At 47.0% G+C, this 20,778-nt stretch overlaps 2 protein-coding genes across 2 annotated transcripts in view; one reads left to right on the top strand and one right to left on the bottom strand.

Moving 5' to 3' along the window:
* The window catches only part of CIR1 (corepressor interacting with RBPJ, CIR1), a 40,158-nt gene extending 33,672 nt beyond the window's left edge, over positions 1 to 6,486 (top strand). The window contains exons 8-10 of the mRNA XM_004774365.3: positions 2,165 to 2,271; positions 3,776 to 3,861; positions 5,437 to 6,486. Of these exons, the coding sequence (XP_004774422.3) occupies positions 2,165 to 2,271; positions 3,776 to 3,861; positions 5,437 to 6,178 (935 nt within the window). The 3' untranslated portion in view covers positions 6,179 to 6,486. The remainder of the gene's footprint in view (positions 1 to 2,164; positions 2,272 to 3,775; positions 3,862 to 5,436) is intronic.
* A 9,398-nt stretch (positions 6,487 to 15,884) lies between these two features.
* On the bottom strand, positions 15,885 to 19,499 carry SP9 (Sp9 transcription factor). The gene is made up of 2 exons (XM_045066854.1): positions 19,342 to 19,499; positions 15,885 to 18,324 (listed from the first exon to the last, which is right to left on the bottom strand). Exons 1-2 carry the CDS (start codon positions 19,360 to 19,362, stop codon positions 16,885 to 16,887), a joined length of 1,461 nt encoding a protein of 486 aa, XP_044922789.1. The 5' UTR covers positions 19,363 to 19,499; the 3' UTR covers positions 15,885 to 16,884.
* Positions 19,500 to 20,778: the final 1,279 nt, after the last annotated feature.

The raw sequence follows: 20,778 nt of genomic DNA on the forward strand, positions 1-20,778 counted from the left end.
CACACAAAACAAAACTTCTTGTTAAAATTACACATCTTTTGGTAAGTTAGTAACCTCTCATCATAATGGCCAGGCTCTTTGGCCCTTTACTCTTTAGCCCTTTACTGGAGTTGTTTTTAACCTACGTTTTAGCATGATTGCTTGCTGAATTCATTTGACATCAAAAAAAGTTGTTAACCGGGGCGCCTGGGTGGCTCAGTGGGTTAAAGCCTCTGCCTTCAACTCGGGTCATGATCTCAGGGTCCTGGGATTGAGCCCCACATCATGCTCTCTGCTCAGCAGGGAGCCTGCTTCCCCCTCTCTCTGCCTGCCTCTGCCTACTTGTGATCTCTCTCTCTGTGTCAAATAAATAAATAAAATCTTTAAAAAAAAAAAAAAGAGTTGTTAACCAGGAAATGTAGCTTTGACAGTTCAGAAAGCACATTTTCTATTTGATAAAATTAAGTTCCTACTTTTAGTTGTTGATAATATGAATAGAATAAATGGTAAAGCCTATAGATCCTAATAAAAGATACTAACATACACCTGATCTTTTCCAGCCAAATTTTTTAGCCAAAGATGCTACTGACAAGTGAACAGATTTGAATTTTATTGTCTTTTGTTTTCCATGGGAACATATAGGCGAACATGCAAATAACTAGTAAAAGACCAATAAAGCAGTGAAAAGAAAAATAGATGAAGTATTTAATAAAAAACTAGAGAATCAGGGTGCCTGGGTGGCTCAGTCATTTAAGTGTCTGCCTTCAGCTCAGGTCTTGATCCCAGGGTCCTTAGTAGGGAGCCTGCTTCTCTGCCTACTTGTGATCTGTGTCTGTCAAATAAATAAATAAAATCTTAAAAACAAACAAACAACTAGAGAATCTGTGGGGCGCCTAGGTGGCTCAGTGGGTTGAGCTTCTGCCTTCGGCTCAGGTCATAGTCTCAGGGTCCTGGTATCAAGCCAGGCATCAGACTCCCTACTCATCAGGCAGCCTGCTTCCCCCCGTCTCTCTGCCTACCTCTCTGCTAACTTGTGATCTCTTTCTCGTCAGATAGATAAATAAAATCTTTAAAAAACAAAAACAAAAACCAGAGAATCGGTTTTTTGAACTTTTTCTATTCCCTACCCCCCTTTATGAATTCCTTGTTGGCAGGAACTGCCTTATTCTTCCTTATATTCTGGATAGATTACCCAGGGTAGCTCATTTAAGACAGTATAAATAACTTAGGCTAGAAGCTTTACATGGCTTCTTGAAATGTTGTCCTTAATGTGCTACCAGCAGGGAAAACAAAATGAAATTGAAATAATATGAAAGAAAGAGGAGAGGGTCTCTCCTTCCATATGGTAAACGTAATGTTTGCGGGAAGATCACAGACATTTTTAAAATCATTTTTTAATTGTATCTATCGGTCCACATTATTTATCTTTAGAATATATTATGTGACCACATAAAAAGTTATGTGAGCTTGCTTTTCAATTTGGGATTTTGCGAAAATAGAAACAGCAGTTTGTGAAAAATATAACACACACAGACACACACCTATAGCCAGCCTAAAATTGTTTGTCAACAATCCCAAACTGATAACTAGACATTTCAGACTCTGAGTGTATATTGGGAGATTAACAGAAGTGCTTTATAGTGACCTGTAGTGTGCGTGTTGTGTGCATGCATGCATACATGTTTGGTGGTGTGTGTGTTCTGTTGATAATTAGCAACCACATGGCAGTGTATTCAGTGTTGGTGTTTGATAAATAAGGAGGAATTCTGAATTGGAAACTACAATAATAAATTGCTCAGGTACCTTTAAAAGTATCTTTTAAAAATTGAATTCTTGCTGCGAGAATAACTATTAAAGTTTAATTGCAGTTTTTTTAATCATTTTTCTTTGATTTTATACTAAAAACCGCCAAGCAGATAACATCTAAATGTAGCTTTTTCAGTGTGACAAAGTTACATAAGAAGAGAATCCCCTAGCACGTAAAGAAAAATGCAATTATTTTCTATTCTGAATCTCCAGACTGCTGTTTTAGAAAATCATATCTGATTATTTGCTCAGCAGAAGATTATTGAGTTGATTTAGCTGTGATTTTACTTAACAAAGCTTCAACTGCATTCCTACTGTGGAGTCCAAAAAAGGTAGAGAGATATAAATGATACATTCAAACTGCGATTTTTGTGAACAGGGCCATCGATGCACCCCTCGGAGCTAATAGCGGAGATGAGAAACAGTGGGTTTGCACTGAAACGAAATGTACTGGGGAGAAACTTGACCGCAAATGATCCATCACAGGTAATGATCTTTTTATCAGTAAGCTGAAAATGTCTATAAATCTAAATGTGATTGCTTGTGAATTGCTACTTAATGTTTTCCAATATGCATATATCCATAGGAAAGCAAGATAGAGCAAAGAAAATGCCTAAAATGTATTTTGATTTTGATTCTTTATTATTTTAACATAAATGAGAAATTGTTTTTAAACCTATATTTTAATAAATGAAACTGCTCCAGGTTTATGTGGATAAAATCTCTATGAACTGGTGATGTTTTTTTTTTTCCCTCTCTGTTAACTTAAATCAAATAGAACCAATGAGAAGTGATGTATGGAAGAAAACTCCTAAAAATTGTAGAAAATATTTTAAACTTAGTTTATTAAACTGTATGTAGATCCAGAAAAATGGTTGCTGGGTTGTAGATATCCTAACCGTAAATTATTTTATTTAATGAAGAAACTGGAGCCCAGAGAAGTGATTGCCTTTGTGGCTCAGGTGGTTGTTTAGAGACAGAACTGACCCTAAAACTCAGACTTCCATTGGCATAAACACTGCTGGGGACTATTCATATAACCTATATAATCAAATATCTATACTGTTGATACATTGGTATATACTTGATAATGTACTGTTGAATTTATAAAGGCTAAAATTGTGGATGTTTTGACCTTCTTTTAAAGTTCATGATCAGGAACGCCTGGGAGTCTTAGTTAAGTGTCTCCCTCAGGGGTGCCTGGGGGGGCTCAGTGGGTTAAGCCTCTGCCTTCAGCTCAGGTCATGATCCCACGGTCCTGGGATCGAGTCCCACATCGGGCTCTCTGCTCAGCAGGGAACCTGCTTCCCCTTTTCTCTCTGCCTGCCTCTCTGCCTACTTGTGATCTCTGTCTGTCAAATAAATAAAATCTTAAAAAAAAAAAAAGACCTAAAGCAATAAAGCTTTAAAAAAAAAAAGAGTCTCCCTCAACTTAGGTCATGAACTCAGGGTCTTGGAATCTATCGCCCAGTAGTCTCCCTGCTCAGTGGGGAGCCTGCTTTCCTTCTCCCTCTGCCACTCCCCCTGCTTGTGCTCTCCCTCTCTCTGTCAAATAAATAAATAAAATCTTTAAAAATAATAATAAATAAATAGTAAATAAAGCTCATGATATTCTTGGTTTTAACATTTCATTAAGTTAAAAATAAAATATTTAAATGCTTAAGTGTTTAAATTCAAACTCAAGAGATGGAGAGTAGGAGCCATGCTATAAATCTGTTTTACCTATGTTTTCTGTCTTCCTCTTCCTGATAAAGTTTGTTAATGCTGACAAAGCAGTTATCTTCACCTCTTAGTGTGCTGTGATCCTCCTTGGCAGGCAGACTACAAAAAATTTTTTAGTTCCCTACCACCTACTTCCCAATCCAGGATGTCATACTCATCTATAGTATGTCCCTAACACAAAATTTCTTATTTATAAATGTTTTCTTTCCTATCTGATAACTAATTTGTTTTGCAGTCTAGCAATTTATTGATGTCTTTGTTGATTCAGGAATATGTTGCAAGTGAAGGTGAAGAAGATCCAGAAGTCGAATTTTTAAAGTCACTGACAACCAAACAAAAGCAGAAACTTCTCAGGTAATTAAAAAGTGTATATTTAGTTAATTCAACTGTTTTTTATCTTAGTATTTATCTTAGTATCATATTTAACTCTGATCCTAAGAGCTTACGAAGCTACTTTAAACCATGCATCACATCTACTGATTTGTTCTTTGTCTTTCTTTCAATAATATGAAAATGAGTATAAGATTATTATACTCAGATTATGGCACAAAATCATTGTACTTTCTAGAACATTTAGTTTGGAAATAGCTTTATTTGTAGGCACTACTTTTCATAGTAGATTTTTATGTATCTTTGCACAGTTTGTTCCCATAAAACACTGTGAGCCATGTGTTATTCTTTTTGTAAGATTTTATGAGGAATGCTGAAAAATGTTTAAATTTAAGGTAAATATGAAATTAAACAGACTACCTCTGGATTAAAGAATCCAAGAAATGTTTGCTGAGTCCAATAGAGGGAGCTCATGATGTTTCAGCTTGTGGATTTTGAGAATGGCTGGACAGACCCCTCAGTGAAGACATTTTTATTTCAGAGTAACTCAAACACACAAACAAGTTACTCTTCTCGGAATGTGAAATACTCTTTAGAAATTCAGAATGCCTTAATAAAATTGTCTTAATTTTTTTTTTAAGATTTTATGTATTTATTTGACAGAGACACAGCGAGAGAGGGAACACAGGCAGGGGGAATGGGAGAGGGAGAAGCAGGCTTCCTGCTGAGTCCAGAGCCCAATGCAGAACTCAATTCCAGGATCCTGGGATCATGACCTGAGCTGAAGGCAGACACTTAACGACTCACCCACCCAGGTGCCCCTAAAATTGTCTTAATTTAATTAATTTTTAAATCTAAACAGTTGTTAAAAACTAGTGTGTGATTATGTAACAAAAGAATACAAAAGAACTTGAAAGTGTATTCTTCTTTAGAATTTCTGGAGAATATGCCCTTCAGTTTTGATAATGTAATATTGATTAGTATTTCCCTACTTTAAAATAGCACATATAATGGGGCACCTGAGTGGCTCGGTAGTTAAGTGTCTGCCTTCGTCTCAAGTCGTGATCTCAGAGTCCTGGGATCTAGCTCTACATTGGGCTCCCTGCTCAATGGGAAGCCTGCTTTTCCCTCTCCCACTCCCACTGCTTGTGTTCCCTCTCTCGCTATGTCTCCCTCTGTCAAAAAAAATAAATAAAATCTTAAATAATAATAATAATAATAAATACATATCATTAATTTTCATTTGATTATAGCTACATATTTGAGTTTACATTAGCATGTAACTAATGTTATAAAGCTTCCTTGAGATGAGGATGACTTTATTTAGAGTGCTATATAATTTCAAATTCTGATTCAGTAAGAATTTTTTTTAATAGTCATTACTATTGGAGAGAGTGTAGTGAAAGAATTGGCTTAATGTATTTAATTTTATGTGTGACTTGAATAATTTAAAAGAAAATTGTCATTTAATAAAGAATCCATTTATATTTGAATACCATTTTCAGTAGTGTCAAGGAAAATATATTGTCTATTTAAAACTTTATTTTTGTCAAAAAAGGACTATTTTTACATAGTATGTTACTATTTTTCCAATAACAGGAAATTGGACCGGCTTGAGAAGAAAAAAAAGAAAAAGAAAAAAGATAGAAAAAAGAAAAAGCTTCAGAAGAGCAGAAGTAAACACAAAAAACATAAAAATAGGTCCCCCTCCTCCTCTTCGTCCTCCTCCTCCCCCTCCTCCTCCTCCTCCAGTGAGACTTCAGAAAGCAGCAGTGAGAGTGACAACAAAGAAAAGAAAATACAAAAGAAGAAAAGAAAGAAAAATAAGTGTTCAGGGAATAACAACAGTGATTGTGAAGAGAAGGACAAGTCTAAGAAGAGAAAACTTCATGAAGAACTTTCTAGCAGTCACCATAACAAAGAAAAGGCCAAGGAAAAGCCTAGGTTTTTAAAACAAGAAAGTTCTAGGGAGCATAGCAAATGGAGCCATTCTGATTCTGACAAAAAGTCCAGAAGCCATAACCGGAGCCCAGAGAGGAGAGGATCTGAAAGAAATGAGAGGAGCAGCAGGAGCCAGAGCAGGGATGAGAGGGGTAGGAGAAGCAGAAGCAGAAGTCACGGTAGTTACAAGCAAAGAGAAATAAGAAAACGGTCACAGCGAAGTCCCAGTGAAGAGCGGAATGGAAGAAGGGACACCAGGAGCCATGGCACAGATGTATACAGAGGAGAAAGAGCGCACAGAGAGAGCCCAGGAGATAAGCATACTAGGGTGACACAAAGAGAACGAAGCAGAAGTAGAGAGAATAAAGAGAGACTGTATGTGACAATTACCTGGGAATAAAAAGGATCTCCACTCCCTTATTGAATACCTGTGGCAAGGGCTAAATTATATACTCTTGTCTTTCTAATAAAAAAGCTCTGTTTTAATTTTCCATTCCAGAAAACTATCCTATCAAATACAAAACTACGCGAGTCCTATAAGAATGAACTTTGCAAAATGTTTGTAAATAATCTCTTTTGGGGCTGTAAAAATATTTTCTGTTGATAAATGTTTCTTGTGCCCTGGATTAAAAACCCTGTATAACTCTGTGACATCTTCTTTGTTTTGAAACGTCATTAAAAGAATGATAGTACACTGAGTGGATATAATTTAATTTTTGTTGTTTTTTTTCTGTTCAAATATATTACTTTTTAAAATTCTAATTTACTTGAAGCAAAGCATAATCATTGTTGAAATTCTCTAGTATGAATTCAGTAGTGGATTTGATCACTGTTTCCTTAAGGCGTTTAAATTCCCTTCAGGTGTTTTGTTCTATTTATGTTAGGAGGGCATATTTGTTTTCTATGCTGCCAATTACCTCAGACTTTAAACAGCACAGATGTACAGTTCTGGAGATCAGAAATCTGAAATGGATCTCACTGGGTTAAAATCAAAATGTCAGCAGGTTTGGTTCCTCCTGGAAGCTCTAGGAGGAAATCTATTTGCTTGCTTATTTCTAGCTTCTGGAGTCTGCCTGCTTTCCTTGGCTCCTGGCCCCTTCTTCCATCTTCAGGGTAAAGTTAAGTCCTCACATCTTATCACTCTGACATTTTGATATTCTGCATCTCTCTTGCACTAATTTTAAGGACCCTCGTGATTAGATTGGGCCACCAGAGAAATTCCCTATGTTAAACTGATTGGTAATCCTAATTCTGTTTACAACCTTAATTCCCCTTTGCCATGTAACCTAATGTATTCACGGTTCCAGGGATGAGGATGTGTACTTCTTTTGAGGGACATTATTCTGCCTACCATCGGTGGCCTTTCTGCTACTAACATACAACTATTAAGGATTTTACTTCTAAAGATTAAGCATTTATATAATATCATGAATGGACTATTATAAACTATTAAATATATTTCATGAGTATAGGTATCTAAGGCATATTTAAACTTAGCTGCAAGTTTTCCTTTGTGCTTCAAAGGATTTGGTAAAGGAAAGTGATAAAAAAAAAAAGATTTCTTGGGGCGCCTGGGTGGCTCAGTGGGTTAAAGACTCTGCCTTCGGCTCAGGTCATGATCCCAGAGTCCTGGGATTGAGCCCCAAATGGGACTCTGCTCAGCAGGGAGCCTCCTTCCTCCTCTCTCTCTCTGCCTGCCTCTCTGCCTACTTGTGATCTCTGTCTGTCAAATAAATAAAACCTTAAAAAAAAAAAAAGATTTCTTGGTACAAATTATAAGTAATATGCAATTCTAAAAAAAAATCTAAAACATCATGGACAAAGTATTTCTATTAAGTTTCCACATTTGAAAAAAAAATCTGTTATTTAGTACAATGCAAATATTGGTTAGTTTGAAATCACAGGGTTGTCAGTCATAATTTTAAAAATTCATAATTTCATAAAACGTAAAATGTTTGAAAGTTAAATCACTTTATGTAGTCTGATATATATGTCTTTATCATGTAAATGTACACAAATGTCTGGTTTAGAAAAAACGAAAGGCATAAGCAACCCTTTGATTACTTAGATTTTTAAGGGAGTTTGAAGTAGGGGGAGAACTTGAATTCCGTCTACAGTATTCTGTAATAACTTAACGTGCACCTCAAAGATCCCTTTCCTTCATTTAAAAAAAAAGCATGCATTTGAAATGGATAAAGACTGCTAATTTACACCTTGAGTTCATTAGTGTTGCACTGATTATTTTCTATCTTATGCCTTTTTAGACTTTATAATTTTTATAATGTCAAAACCTACGAAATACTTAACTGCCTCCAAGGGTTTCTAAACCAATACAGTGTTCATGAAGAGAAATGTTGAAATACATCCTGTAATTAAAAGTGAATTAAAGAAATACATTGTCATTTCTTACACTTTTTTCATTTGACTTTAACAAAAGTGTGATCCACTTTAACTTTCTAAGTGGCCATTAAAAAATGGTCATGAGAATTTTTTAAATTAAATCTCTGGTTTAATTATCCTCATTGTTAAGACTGAGAAACTATCAAGTACTCCCAGTAACCCCAATACTCTTACCCATCTAACGATGAGAAAAATTCCTGTGTGGTTATGGAAGATGTTGATTTGCTGTTTGGCTTTCAGCTTGGGTCAGGGAAGGGTGCTAGACAGCCCCCCAGGGGCTAGCATTCCAATTTTGCAAACGTAAGGGAGGGATTTTCACGTAGAATCCTAAGAGCTTCAACAAGACTCATTGGTTCTGCATACTTGTATGGCATAAGGAATTGAAGGTGTTTTTTTGTTTTGTTTTGTTTTGTTTTTTAATGAAAAAGGTTAACACATCTAATTCTACTTTTGCTTTTGAAACACAAGGTAAAAACCAGAGATAAACACCATAATAAAAAGGATGCCTCGTTGTATGTATGGAGACTCCCCTAAGTACTGAAAGTCAAAGCATCTTCCAAGTTTAATGAATCTATGATTCAAGAACCCAAACAAGTTTTCCAACAGTGACATATATTCAAAAACCACAAGCAAAGTCTGGTTATATTTGTCATTCTTCTTAGTTTACTAGAGGAATTCTTACAAAGAAATCTGGGTATGCCTTTTTTATTTGTCCATGGGCCTGAGACTGCACTGGCCCACCCAGGAGCGGGTTCTGGGGCACTCCCCTCCTTTCCCTGGCCTGACATTTAACATAATGTAACACTAGCAAATTAATTCCTGTAGGAGGTGCTGTCGATTTACAAATGTCCAGGAAAGATCTGGTTACTAGGTTAGGTAGGACTTGTTTATTTATCTGAATGTCTATGGGGTTGGTTAGTCTCAATTTCATGCCCAAATAGGCAGAGGGGGCTGCAGCATAGTGGCAGGTCTGGCTTACCTTGAATGGTGAAGTGGGAATCTTGTCTGGAGTCAACATAGCTTTAAGCTGAAGAAAGCTTTTTATCTGAAAAGCTTGGAGAGACCCTTCTTGCTCTTCTTCCAGGAGACTGCTTGCGGATAGTGAATCCCATCAGGCCATGCTGCTGGGAGCCGGCGTTTCCCCGTTTTAATCACCGAACATTTCATGTGCTTTACATTGAAGCTTGAAGATTTCCGAATCCACCTGCGCCATCCCACTCTCCTCCCTCCCTAAGGCCATCGGGCCAGGTCACTGGGCGAAGTCGCTCGGGGTGCAGTTCGGCGAGGCCGCATCCTCCACCGCCTGTGCTTAAGATCAGGGAGAAAGCTGCATTGTAGCTTCAGTAGCTCAAGGATCTTCAGGAATCTTTTTTCAGGTTTTCTTTCAGAAAACCTTGGTAGTTACCACTTCTTTTAAAAAGAAAGGCAGGCAATCTCTGCAGGCCTTGGGAAACATTCTGGGACCAGAAAGGAGATACGCTCTTTTAAAAAAAAAACTTGTGGGAAACAAGACCGAGGGAACCCTAAGGTCTTGGAAGTGCAATGGCAACTGCGAGTTCTGCCCAGGCTCCTAAAAACCGGTTCCTGCTGATAGAAAAGGAACCACATATACTCCCCATCACCTCCCGCCTTCCTGCTCCCTTCACGCGGCACTTGGCATCCCTCAGACGAAGCAGTAATAACGACAGCGAGGTGCCGGGTGAAAGTCAAGAGCCGCTTGTAAGGGAAAGAAACCCACACTCCGGCCCAACCTGCCCGTGAGCCGCCTGCCCCCCAACTCGCAGACCGGGAAAACCCCGGTCCGTTCCTTGGGCTCCAAGGCCTTCCCGAGGGGGTGGAGAAATGGAGGTCCGGGGCCTCGGTTGCTGACCAGAGCGGGGCTTCCAAGGACCTCGCCATAAAGCCAAAGGAAGCAGGAAGGGGGCTGGAGTAGGGCGACGGAGTGAGTCCAGAGCTGGGGTTGCCCCTGCCCAGCCCCAGAGGCGACGTCACCCAGCAAACTGCGGCGCTTTCCTTCTAGACCTGTGTCTGGCCGCCACCTGATCGCACCTCAAACCCAAATTGAAAAGCTGAGAATTAGGGGGCGCGTCCCCTTCCTGGAAGATGCGCCTCCGGTGCCGAGAGGCCGCGGGACTCCCCACCCACCAAGAGCAACGGGAAGGGGTCCGGGTTAGCGCGCAGCACCGATCCCCGCTCCCCCCACCCCCGCCCCGCCCCGCCGCACGCCTGCGGCCCTAACCCGCCCAGGAGGAATTCCCGGGCCACTGCGTCAGGCTGCGGGCCAAGCGGGCTGCGCCCTGGGGGCCGGCCCCTCCGGCCGCCGCGCGCCCTCGCCCGCCGGCTCCCGCCTAACCTCGCCCGGCCTCGGGCGCGTTTCTCCTGCGAAGGTCGGAGGGTGCCCTCGCCTTCGGTGGTTAGGGAGGCGAGCGAATTTCTCTGGTTGCTTGGCTCCACAGGTGAAGAGGGCGCTTTAGGACGCTGATGCTAATCTCTATCTCGGGGCAAAATGGGACTGTCAACTCCAGCCTGCAGTCTGCCAGCGGAAAACGGACTGGGGGAGACAACCTATCCCTTTGCTTCTCTTTTATACATGAACCACACAGAAACGGTTAGGTTTTTGTAAAACAATGCAAAATCCCTGATAGGAATCTCCAAAGGAAGACAGTGCAGGGATCTTAGAAAATCTAAAAAACAGGTGTTTTTCTTCCCCGGGTCTCAGAGAACAGGCCCTGGAGCACTGGGTCCCCACGGACATTCTGAAACCTTCCCCTTAACTAGAGTTGCAAACACACTGTATATATTTATATCAATAACATATAGGGTAGGCATGTCTGTATGTATTTACCTCATACATATTTCTATAAACTCCAGCGTCTAGAAAGGGTGGGGGGTAAATAACACGGAACGGTTAAAATTATGGAGAAGGGATAATAACTGATTACTAATTTGAAAGTAAATAAACAGGTGACTTTTTCAGATCAAATTCCTCCTTGGATCGTTACAATAAATATCTCTGAAGGAAGCTCTCTATTTATGTTGTCATTGATTAATTCTTCACTACCTCATTTGATTTCGATTTAGAACGATTTGATTCTAATTTAATTAGCATGTAATTTGGATGTACATAATTACTGTAATTATGACATTCAGGTAAGGCAGCTTTAGGCTGAAAGGCAATTTCAAATTTTCTAGCAACCTACTTTGTACTGGGAAATGGACAAGGACTTTGCGCCCTGCTATCCAAGTAGTAATTAGCACATCTTTGAAATAGGCAGTGCGGCGGGGTTTGTATTAAAACAGCAAATACAAACCCAGCCGAGCTACTCGCTGCAAAGGTGGCTGCGAGTTCTCGGAAACGCACGGCTTCTCCCCCGCTGGAGATCGGGGAGCCGGGCGCCCTGGCGTCTCAACTGACTCTCGCTGTTGCGGGCGACCGCGCTTTTGCCGCCCTGGGCGCGGGATTTGGAGGTGTAGCTTTTAAGATCAAAATACAATAAAGACGCAGGAGGAGGGGGGGGCTAGAAAGGAGGGGAAGAAGCCACCGCACGACGTCTGAAGATGAGGGGTGGGGTAGTGGACGGGGAAGAGGAGGGAAAGGGGCGGCGGGGGGAGGGCGATGCACAGCCTGGAGAGAAAATTGGTCAACGCCTCCAACTATTATCCGATTTTAGATTTGGGTTTCAAAGTGGGGAGGGGGGAAGGCGGGGACACAAGGGGTCAGTTTCCGCCGGTGGGGAGTGCGGACCCTTCAGGAGGGGCTGGGACGAGGGGTTTCGGGGTTTCTGGCCGCCTTCGGGGACCCTGCGCGCCCCTCTAGGTCCCGGCCTGCTAGGCAGCCCCCATCTAACCGACTCTGTTGGGACGGCTGCCTGGAGGGCGGCTGCAAGGCAAAGGAGACCCCGGCCATCCGTGGTCCGGCTGGTGAAAGCTGCGGGGTCCCTCGCTAACCTCCCCCTTCAAAGGGGAGTCTAGGGACGTGGGACGGTCTGGTGGCCTGCTTTAATCAGCTTGGATCCGGTCGGTCTCGCCCAGTCCACGCGGGCGGGCCTCGCCGATCGGGAGCCCTCAGATCCCGAGTCCTTGGGCGAAGAGCGCGGGGCCCTGTGCCCACTGCGGCGCCCCCGTCCTGGGGTTCAGGTCGCGGCCGACAGAGCCCAGCGTGCTCAACTCCGGAGTTGGAAGACCCTGAAGTTACCTTGAAAGGCGTATTAAATGAGACAATTCTAAGAGTTGGGCCAATCGGGGCGTTATTTTGTTTTGTTTGGATTTTCAGTTAGCATGCTCCCCAAACGACCTCCTTCCTGGAAACAGTAATACCGCTATTGCTAGATAGGGCCCCTCAATGGCGGGGCTCGTCCCCCTCGCCTGGTACACAAACATTCGCTTTTCTCTGCTCGCTTCGCTGGGCTGCTGCTGCTCCGCGGCAAACGCCGGTCTCCCGGCGCTAATAGCGACAAGCCCGGCGGACGGCGCGGCCTTCCCGGCCCGGAGCTCTAGATGGCGCCAGCGAGCCGCACTCGCCGAGCTCCTCTTAAGGGAATCAAGAGCGACTGTCAAACATAAAAGCAAATCAGAGTTTTCAGTTTTTTTAATGTGTTAAGAATGTTATTCCTTAAGAAAATTTGTAGCTAAATTATTCTCACTTAAAATAAACACTTAGTATACCAATTACACAAATGGGCGGGATTTATGTGAGATTTACTTCATCTGCATTTTTGTAGTGGGAGAGAGCCTTGGTGAATACAGATAATAGATGCAAATAAGATTAGAGTTAAAATAAATAAAGTTTCCATCTGAATAACAAGAAATTCAATTTTACACGACTTAGAACTATTTGACGGAATGTCCAGACACGCGGTTCAGGTGCACAATCTAATCTCGTCAAAATAACGTTGCTGTCTCTCCTTGAGGAAAGAAAAATCTTTCTCTATTTTTCCTCTTTCTCTCTTTCCTCATCAGGTAGGCTCCAGTTCATTCCACGGGGTGGGGGGGGGATAGACCCCAAAAGGTAGCCGCGGGGGGAGGGTGTGCTTGGGGGCTGGGTGGGCGCAGGCCTGAGGAAAAGCTCTTCGCGCCTCTACTGCGCAGGAAGCCGTAGAACAGGAAACGCTGGGAGAAACCGGCTGAAACGAAATCGCGTTTCCCCTCAGCCGGGCCGCGCGGAACTTGGAGACCCGGTCCGTGCCCCCCAACACCCAGGCCGCGGTGCCCGCCCCACCCCGGCCTGCAGGCCGCGCCGGGGGTCTGCGCCCGGACCCCTGCCTCGGCCGCCCGCTCTTCCCGGGCCCCGGAGCCCGAGCATTCCAGGCGAACCGGAGCCCCGAGGTGGCCCTGGGGAGACGCGGCCCCACCTCCGGTGCCGACCGCGCTGCTCTCGCGGCTCGCGGGCCCTCCCCTCCCACGCACGCTGTCTGCAATTTGCTCGGCCTCCGCGGTCGCCACCGCTCAGGTCAAGGCTTCCCCGCTCCCCCCAGGGGCCCCTGGCGCGGAGGGTGGGAAGGAGGGGGGGCTGGAATCTGTTTTCGCCTGCCCGTTTGGGCCCGGGGGCAGGGGCCCTGCTTCCTTCGGGTGCGGACTCCGCGAGCTCCGGTCTCCCGGCTGGACGCTCAGGCCGGGCCGCCGCCCGCGGTTCCCGGGAGCCGCGGTGATGGACGTCCGCTGACCCGCGGGGCAGAGGCAGAGCGCAGAGGCCTTGATCACTGGGCTGCGGAGGGAGCCGCGCCGCGAGCGGGACCTGCACCGCCAGGCCCTTTGATCTGCCTTTATTATCGACGAGAAACAAAGCTGCCTGGGACAGACGCCCGGGCGCCCTTATGCCTCAGGAAACCCCAGCACACTCTCACCTCCGTGCCGCCGGCCCGCGGCCCCCAAACGCGCCGGGCACGCTCTCTCGGCCTCCAGCGCCACGGCCCAAAGCCCCTGGAGCCAACGCACCCCGGCCAGCTTCTCCAGGAGACCGGGCCCGGCCCGGGCGGCCCGCGGGGGGCTGGGGGGGAGGTCCTGGATGTGAACTGTTGGAGCGGGGAGAGAAAATGGTCAAAGAGAAGAAAAACTCGAGGAAGAAGTGCGGGGTAATCGAGGCTGTGGGGACCGCGAGAACGAGGAGAGGGAAGAAGACACAGAACCTCACGCTGCAAATGCCCCTCTGGGGACCTTAGCTCCATGCTTTATCGCTACTTTGCTGCTTGGCTTTTCAGAGCAGAGTTTGCGAGAAAATATTTTGTTGGTAGTTAATAACAATAATTTATTTTTTCATCCCTAAAAATCAAACCTCCATTCAAGTTCCCAAGATGGACAGTAATTTAAAAAAAAAAAAAAAAAATTCCACTGGGGCTGACTTTGCTTGTGTTTCCTATTGTGTGGGGAGCCTTTCAGAAATATTTTTATTCTGTAAATATGTACTTTATTTTCTAAATTAACATTTTCGAATTGCGAAATTATCTCATTTACCAATTTTCTTTTTCGTCTCTCTCTCTCTTCTCCCTCTCTTTTAAACTGGGGCTGTTAAGTTGGTGGTCAGAAGACAAAGAGAGTGAAAATAATTTTCATTTCAATAATTGCCTTCTGGTCAATTTAACTGTGCCTTATTTTGAAAGAGACTGTCTAAATGAGATTCCTGTCCCAAATGTGTTCCCAGGCCTGATCCCAGCCTTTAATTATTCCTGAGTTTTTTTTCTTCAGAATAAGACGCCGCACTGAGTAATCACAAAGAAGTCAGAGAGCATCCTTGAACCTTTTCAGAAGCAGCGCCACTGATATTCAAATAACCTGCGAGGGCCATTTGACGGCGCGGGGACCTAGGCATTTCCAATTCACTATTTGCATAGATCAGCCGTCTTTGAAAAGGAAAGGAGCAGTTGTCTTCCATAACATTAAAAAGCCTAGTTATCAAATCAAGTGCTTAGTTTGGGGGCTTTTAAAACGTTTACATTTTATCTCAGGTTGCCCTTTACCGTTTGACATGCAAATTTGGTGCAGTTAATTTAGACAATTAAAAAGATCTTCAAGGGAGCTTTGTCACGGAGAATATTTGGAGTTTTCCCCGTGGACCAGCTGAGATAAAGTTGGCCAGAACAAATGATGTCTAGGAGATTAATTAGATATTTGATAAGACATGAATCCCTAATAAGGGAATACAAGGCACAGGGGGCTGCTGTGTGCTCTAAGTCAAAATTAATAACATTTAACAAGATTTTCATTTAGGCATGAAATGTCTTTTCCGGGGTATTGACTCTAGCGATTTATTCCCCTGAGTCGCCTCCCAACATAGAGGGCCTTGGGAGCTAAAAGACTTCTTTTAAAAAGCTTTTTCCTTTCACAGATTGTTTTTAAATCGCTTTTTAAAAACAAACAAACCCACTGGAGTTTTGTCCGACCCCTCCGGGAGGTGTAGGCACCTCCCCAGTTAAAGCTGCCAAGGATCTTTGCTTTATTTTAGGGGCTCCAGAGTTTTAAAATGTCACCTTTTGAGAGCTCTTTCATTAAGTAATACAACTACATGTTCTTATAACCCAATTTAATTTATGCTATTGATATACAAATAATTTTGACTTCTCAAAAACATATATGTGTTATGGCTTTTATAACTCACATAAACCTTACATTATCTAAAACTAACATTAAAGGAATTTTTTCCCAACAAAAAAAGTCGACCCACGTAAAGGTTATTGACAGGGGAACAGGATTAAAAAAAAAAAAAGGAAGTGTATTGTTCAGAGTCCTTTAATAATACCAAAATGAAAATATGATGTCAAGATTTTCTTCATACAGATAAACGCATTTAATTTCTTTAGATGACCTTAACTTACGTGTTTGAGTGAAATGATAACTCAACATATTAAATATCTTTTACATATATACTGACTTTCACAAAGTGCATCAGAAAATTAAAAAAAAAAACTCCCTGAATTTCAGGAATTCACCAAAAAAAACCCTCTATTTGAATGAACATTTACAAGAAAATAAAAAAGAACACAATTTTTTGAACCCTATTTATACAGATGTTATGAAATACAGAGAAACTGTCACTAGACCTCCAGTTTAATTTCTCACCTTAAGCCTTTTTGATGCTTCCTTTTTAGGAAAAAAAAAAAAGTCTCATTGTAAGTAGATATCAAGCAGGACTTGGAGGATTTTATATATAATATAATCCACACAAAGGGTCTGTTTTTATAGGTCCCGTTTGTTTTCAAATGTTCTGACAGTCCTTTGCAGAGTGGTGGCTTGTTTTTTGAGAAAAGGAAAGAGAAGGGTTAGTGGAAGGGGGTGGGCTATGGGGGAGAAGGGAGCGTTTCTGTGTATTGCTCTTCGCTCGAGAAGTTTGTGCGAGAGTTGTGTGTGTGCGTGTGTGTGTGTGTGTGTGTACGCGCGCAAGCGCGCGCTAATGTGAGTGCTTGTGGTTGTAGGTCTCGGGTGTGCGTGTCTGTGTATGTGTGCAGTTTTTTAAAGTGTTGCTTGTGTCGGAGGACGGTTTGCTTTTGTTCCTGGATCACGCGTTCGATTCTCGTCTGGTCCGGGACAGCAGAGGGTAGCTCCTGGCGTGGCCGGCGAGCAGCGGCCGAGGAGCCGGGTGCAGCTACGCTTCGTGGTGGCCCGGGGGGGGCGTCTCTGGAGCCCCCGCCCGTCCGTGCCCCGCTCGCTGGCCCTCCGAACCTCTCGCTCGCTCTCGGTGTCTCTACTCGCTCGCTCGCACTTCTCGCCCGGCCTCTAAGAGTCGTTGGGGCCCGACGCGGCTTCCTTGCCTCCCGCCGAGGCCGCTGCCGCCGCCGCTGCCGCCGCCGCTGCTGCCGCCGCCGCCGCCGCCGCCCGGGCGGCACTGACGCCGGAGTCGTGTAGGATGAGGTCGGGGGACTCGGAGCGGGGCGTCTCCAGGTTGCTGGCGTCCGTGTCACTGTCGCTGCCCTTTTTGCCCCCGCCACCCCCGTTGTGCGTCTTAATGTGTTTGCTCAGGTGGTCGCTGCGCATGAAGCGCTTGTTGCACACCGGACAGGCGAAGCGCTTCTCGCCGGTGTGAGTCCGCAGGTGCCGCTGCAGCTCGTCCGAGCGCGTGAAGCGTTTGCCGCAGAAGAGCCAGTTGCACACGAAGGGCCGCTCGCCCGTGTGCCAGCGCAGGTGCGCCTTCAGGTGCGACGTCTTCCCGTACACCTTGCCGCAGCCCGGGATGTGGCAGCTGTGCAGGCCCTTGCGCCTCAGGCTCGCTCCGGCCGGGCCCAGCCGCTCCGCCTCCTGGCAGTTGGGGCAGTCGCAGGTGGCGCGGCCAGAATAGCGGCGGGCGGAGCGCGCCGAGCTCCCCCCGGCGGCGGCGGCCGCGGCGCCCGAGATCATGGCGCTGGCCGCCGCGGCCGCCACGGCGGCGCTGGAGTCCGAGTAGGAGGGCAGCACCGGCTTGAAGCCGTCCTGAGCCAGCAGGTGCTGGCTGGTGGAGAGCAAGTGCGAGGCGGCGGCGGCCGAGGAGCCGAGGCCCGTGGAGCTGAAGGCCGAGTGCGTGAGCGAGCTGAAGTCGGGGTTGTAGGTGCCGAGCTGCGAGTGCAGCGAGGCCTGGGGGGCGCCCGAGTGCAGCGAGCTCTGGAGCCCCCCAGCGGGGTTCTGCACCTCCAGCCACGAGCCCGGGCTGCTGTGCACGTCCCACCACGACGACGCCGCGCCGTTGGTCACCTCGCCCGCCGCCAGCGTCGAGTGGAAGCCCGACTTGTACCACGACTCGTACGGGTGCGCCATGCCCACGCGCGGGTACAGGCCGTCGGCCGCCGTCGTGTGCACCTTGGAGATGAAGGCCGACTGGCCGCCCGCCTCCTGCGGGGACACTCCGGCCGCCGCCGCCGCGGCAGCCGCCGAGTTGGAGAAGAGGCCGCCGTAGTCGCTGCTGAAAGCGGACGACGTGGGGGACGTGGAGGCCAGGCAGAAGGCGCTGTTGGCTGCGCCCGAGCCGCCCGCCAGGCCGCCCGAGCCGCGGCCACCGGTGGCCACGGCGAAGCCCGAGAGGCTGGAGCCGAGGTTGCAGCTGGACGAGGAGCGCTTCCAGGGGTGGAAGCCGCCCTTGGCAAAGGCGCTCGACTCCGGCAGCGTCGTCAGCGGGCTTGTGTTGCCGATCTTGTTGCAGGTCGCCGCCAGCATGGCCAACGGGGTCGTTCCAAAGCGCGGCTCTTCCTAGAGTGGGTGGGGTGAGGGAGGGAGCAAGGAGAAGGAGGGCAGGAAGAAGTGGGAGGAAGACACAAAGTGCACCCGTGAGCAGCCTCGTTTCCCCCGCGGCTGGTCCCGGGGGGTCGTGGTACCTAGGCTCGCGCCTCCTCCCCGCGCGCTCGCCAAGGATGCGCCGCGCCCCGCGCCGGGCTCAGGCGATCCTAAGGGCGAGAGCCCCGGCGCTGGAAAGTTGTTCCTCGGTGGGGCTAGAAATCAGAGATGTCTCAGTCCTCCCCGTCTCCGCCGCTGCAACCCCTACCCAGGGCTGGACTGGGTAGCTCGCCTCCCGCTCGCCGTAAGCCCGCTCCTCTCACTGAGGCCCCCAAATCGCCCTTCGGAGTAAAGCACGGAAGTAAACACAACGACAACAAACATCGGGTGAGGGCGGAGGCGGCCGAAACAGTGGCTCGGGGGCGGGGGAAACTTGGGACACTGCTTCCAAGGGTGGCTACGACTTGACCCCCCCCCCTTTTTTTTAAATAGGAAACGTTGTTTTTAATGTTTACAGCCTCCCTCCCCCATCCTCGATTATGAAAACAAGAATCCGAGAAGGGACCCAGCTATGGATTTCAAGTCACAAGCGAACTGGGGAGCCACAGAAGTGTAAATGTTTGTTAACGTGACTACATGGACTGCAAAACGATTAAGGCTGTTTTCTGGAAACACCACTGTCGCGTAATTGCAACAATCCCCGGAGCAAGGGGGGATGGGGTATTAATCACCAGGGGAAGAAAAGAAACCTCTAGGTTTTCTTTAAAGCCACCTAAAAAAAAGCGTTGCTTAACAAATCATTTTCTTACAAAGGCATCTCCTAGGTTTCAATAACTTGGAAAGAATCAGCCCCAGAAATGTGGAAAGTGCTAAAAGGCGCTGAAACTGCTGTCCGGCAGCAACAGTTTCTCCGGAGCCGCCGACGCGGAGAAGCCATAACGAAAATTTACTGCAGTTAAAACAAGCAAATGTCTTGCCGCACTTCCGACTTACCCCGAGTATAGACGTGGCCATAGCAGGTCCCTGGGCTGCGCGGCGGGGCCGGGAGCGGGGCTGAGCCTCACGGCTGCTCCGGAAAGCTGCTCGGATCCCGCGCAGCTCCCGCGTCCCCGCGCTCGCGCCGAGCGGACTCCGGGCTCCCGCCGGCTAAACTCAGCCTAAGTGCGAGGAGCACCCGCTTTGAAGTGCCGCTGGCTGCGCCTCTCGCCCAATGAGGGCGCAGGCGGAGCAGACGGGAGCTGCCCCGCAGCCAATCAGACGCGCCGAGGGGCCCAAGCCAGGGCTCCCGGCGCGTGCCAGTCAAGGCGGCTAGCGAGGTGTTGGGGGGTGGGGGGAGACGCGGGCTAGAGACTGAAGAAATTACAGTGCAATTAAAAATTTACACACACGCACGGAGCCAGGTTTAAGGAGCGCTGAGACCAAGCCACAAGCCCCCCGAACCATCCCGAGATGATGCAAGTTAGAACTGACAGTCCTAGTCCACTCCCCACTTGTGGGAAAGAAGGCAAGGGGGGGGGGGCGCCGAGGCGGAGGCAGCACCAGCAAGGCCTAAGTAAAGACGGAAATGTCAACGCTCACTTTGTGTGTCTAGGCTCTCGCCTGCGGAGCACAACTTCAGCTGGGATCCATCATTCTCGCTCGCAGTTTTATCATGGTCGTTTGTCTTTTACCCAGTTCCTTCTCCCACTGGATTCGGTTTTACCCACTCCAGGGTCACATTGAGGAGAGGGCGCGAAAGGACAGCTCCTCTGAGAGGAGAGAGATAGGCCTCTCCGTCCAGGTCTACACCCACAGACTTGTTGGGAGGGCCTGGAGTCTGCGCATCGCGCCATTTCCCCCCAGAGATCTAAGCGACTTCCTAATTGTCGCTCTGGCCTCTGACCCGGGGGGTAATACAAGTGCCACTCACACCAGAAGCTTCTAGTGGTAATTGAGGGCACCCTTTGTACCGTTTCGCCAGCGCCTAGATACCAGGTTAACCCAGTTGTCAAATACGACTAAACAGTGGGAAGTGCTGATTATCTGCCGGGTTTCGCAGGGGGCTGGCGTGGGGGTGGGAGGCATCAACCCATACAGCACGCTGCACGAAGCCGCTTATTTTCACGTTGTAACAACTTTGGAAACACAGACCCGCGCGAGCTGCGTCCGCCCCCACCGCCACCCCCGCTGAAGCTGCAGCTCGCTCGGCTGTTTGTTTAACCCGGCGAAGATTTGCACGTCACGTTTCAGCCTGGAGTCGAGTTTTCTTGCCCCAGCTTCAACCCACTCCCACTCCAGACCTCCTGGGCCTCGGGGCTCTTCTGCACGGCAAAGGCACCGTGATGAGAGGTGGGCTTTCCCCCTGCAGCGCCCTGCTTTCGTGGACATGCTCCAGGAGCCTCTCTTGGGGACCTCCACTCGCGAGTGAGGGGGACAAGGCCACACGTGGGC

The sequence above is a fragment of the Mustela putorius genome, unplaced genomic scaffold (genome assembly GCF_011764305.1).
Source record: "Mustela putorius furo isolate JIRA1106 unplaced genomic scaffold, ASM1176430v1.1 tig00003869_pilon_pilon_pilon, whole genome shotgun sequence".
Lineage (NCBI taxonomy): Eukaryota > Metazoa > Chordata > Mammalia > Carnivora > Mustelidae > Mustela > Mustela putorius.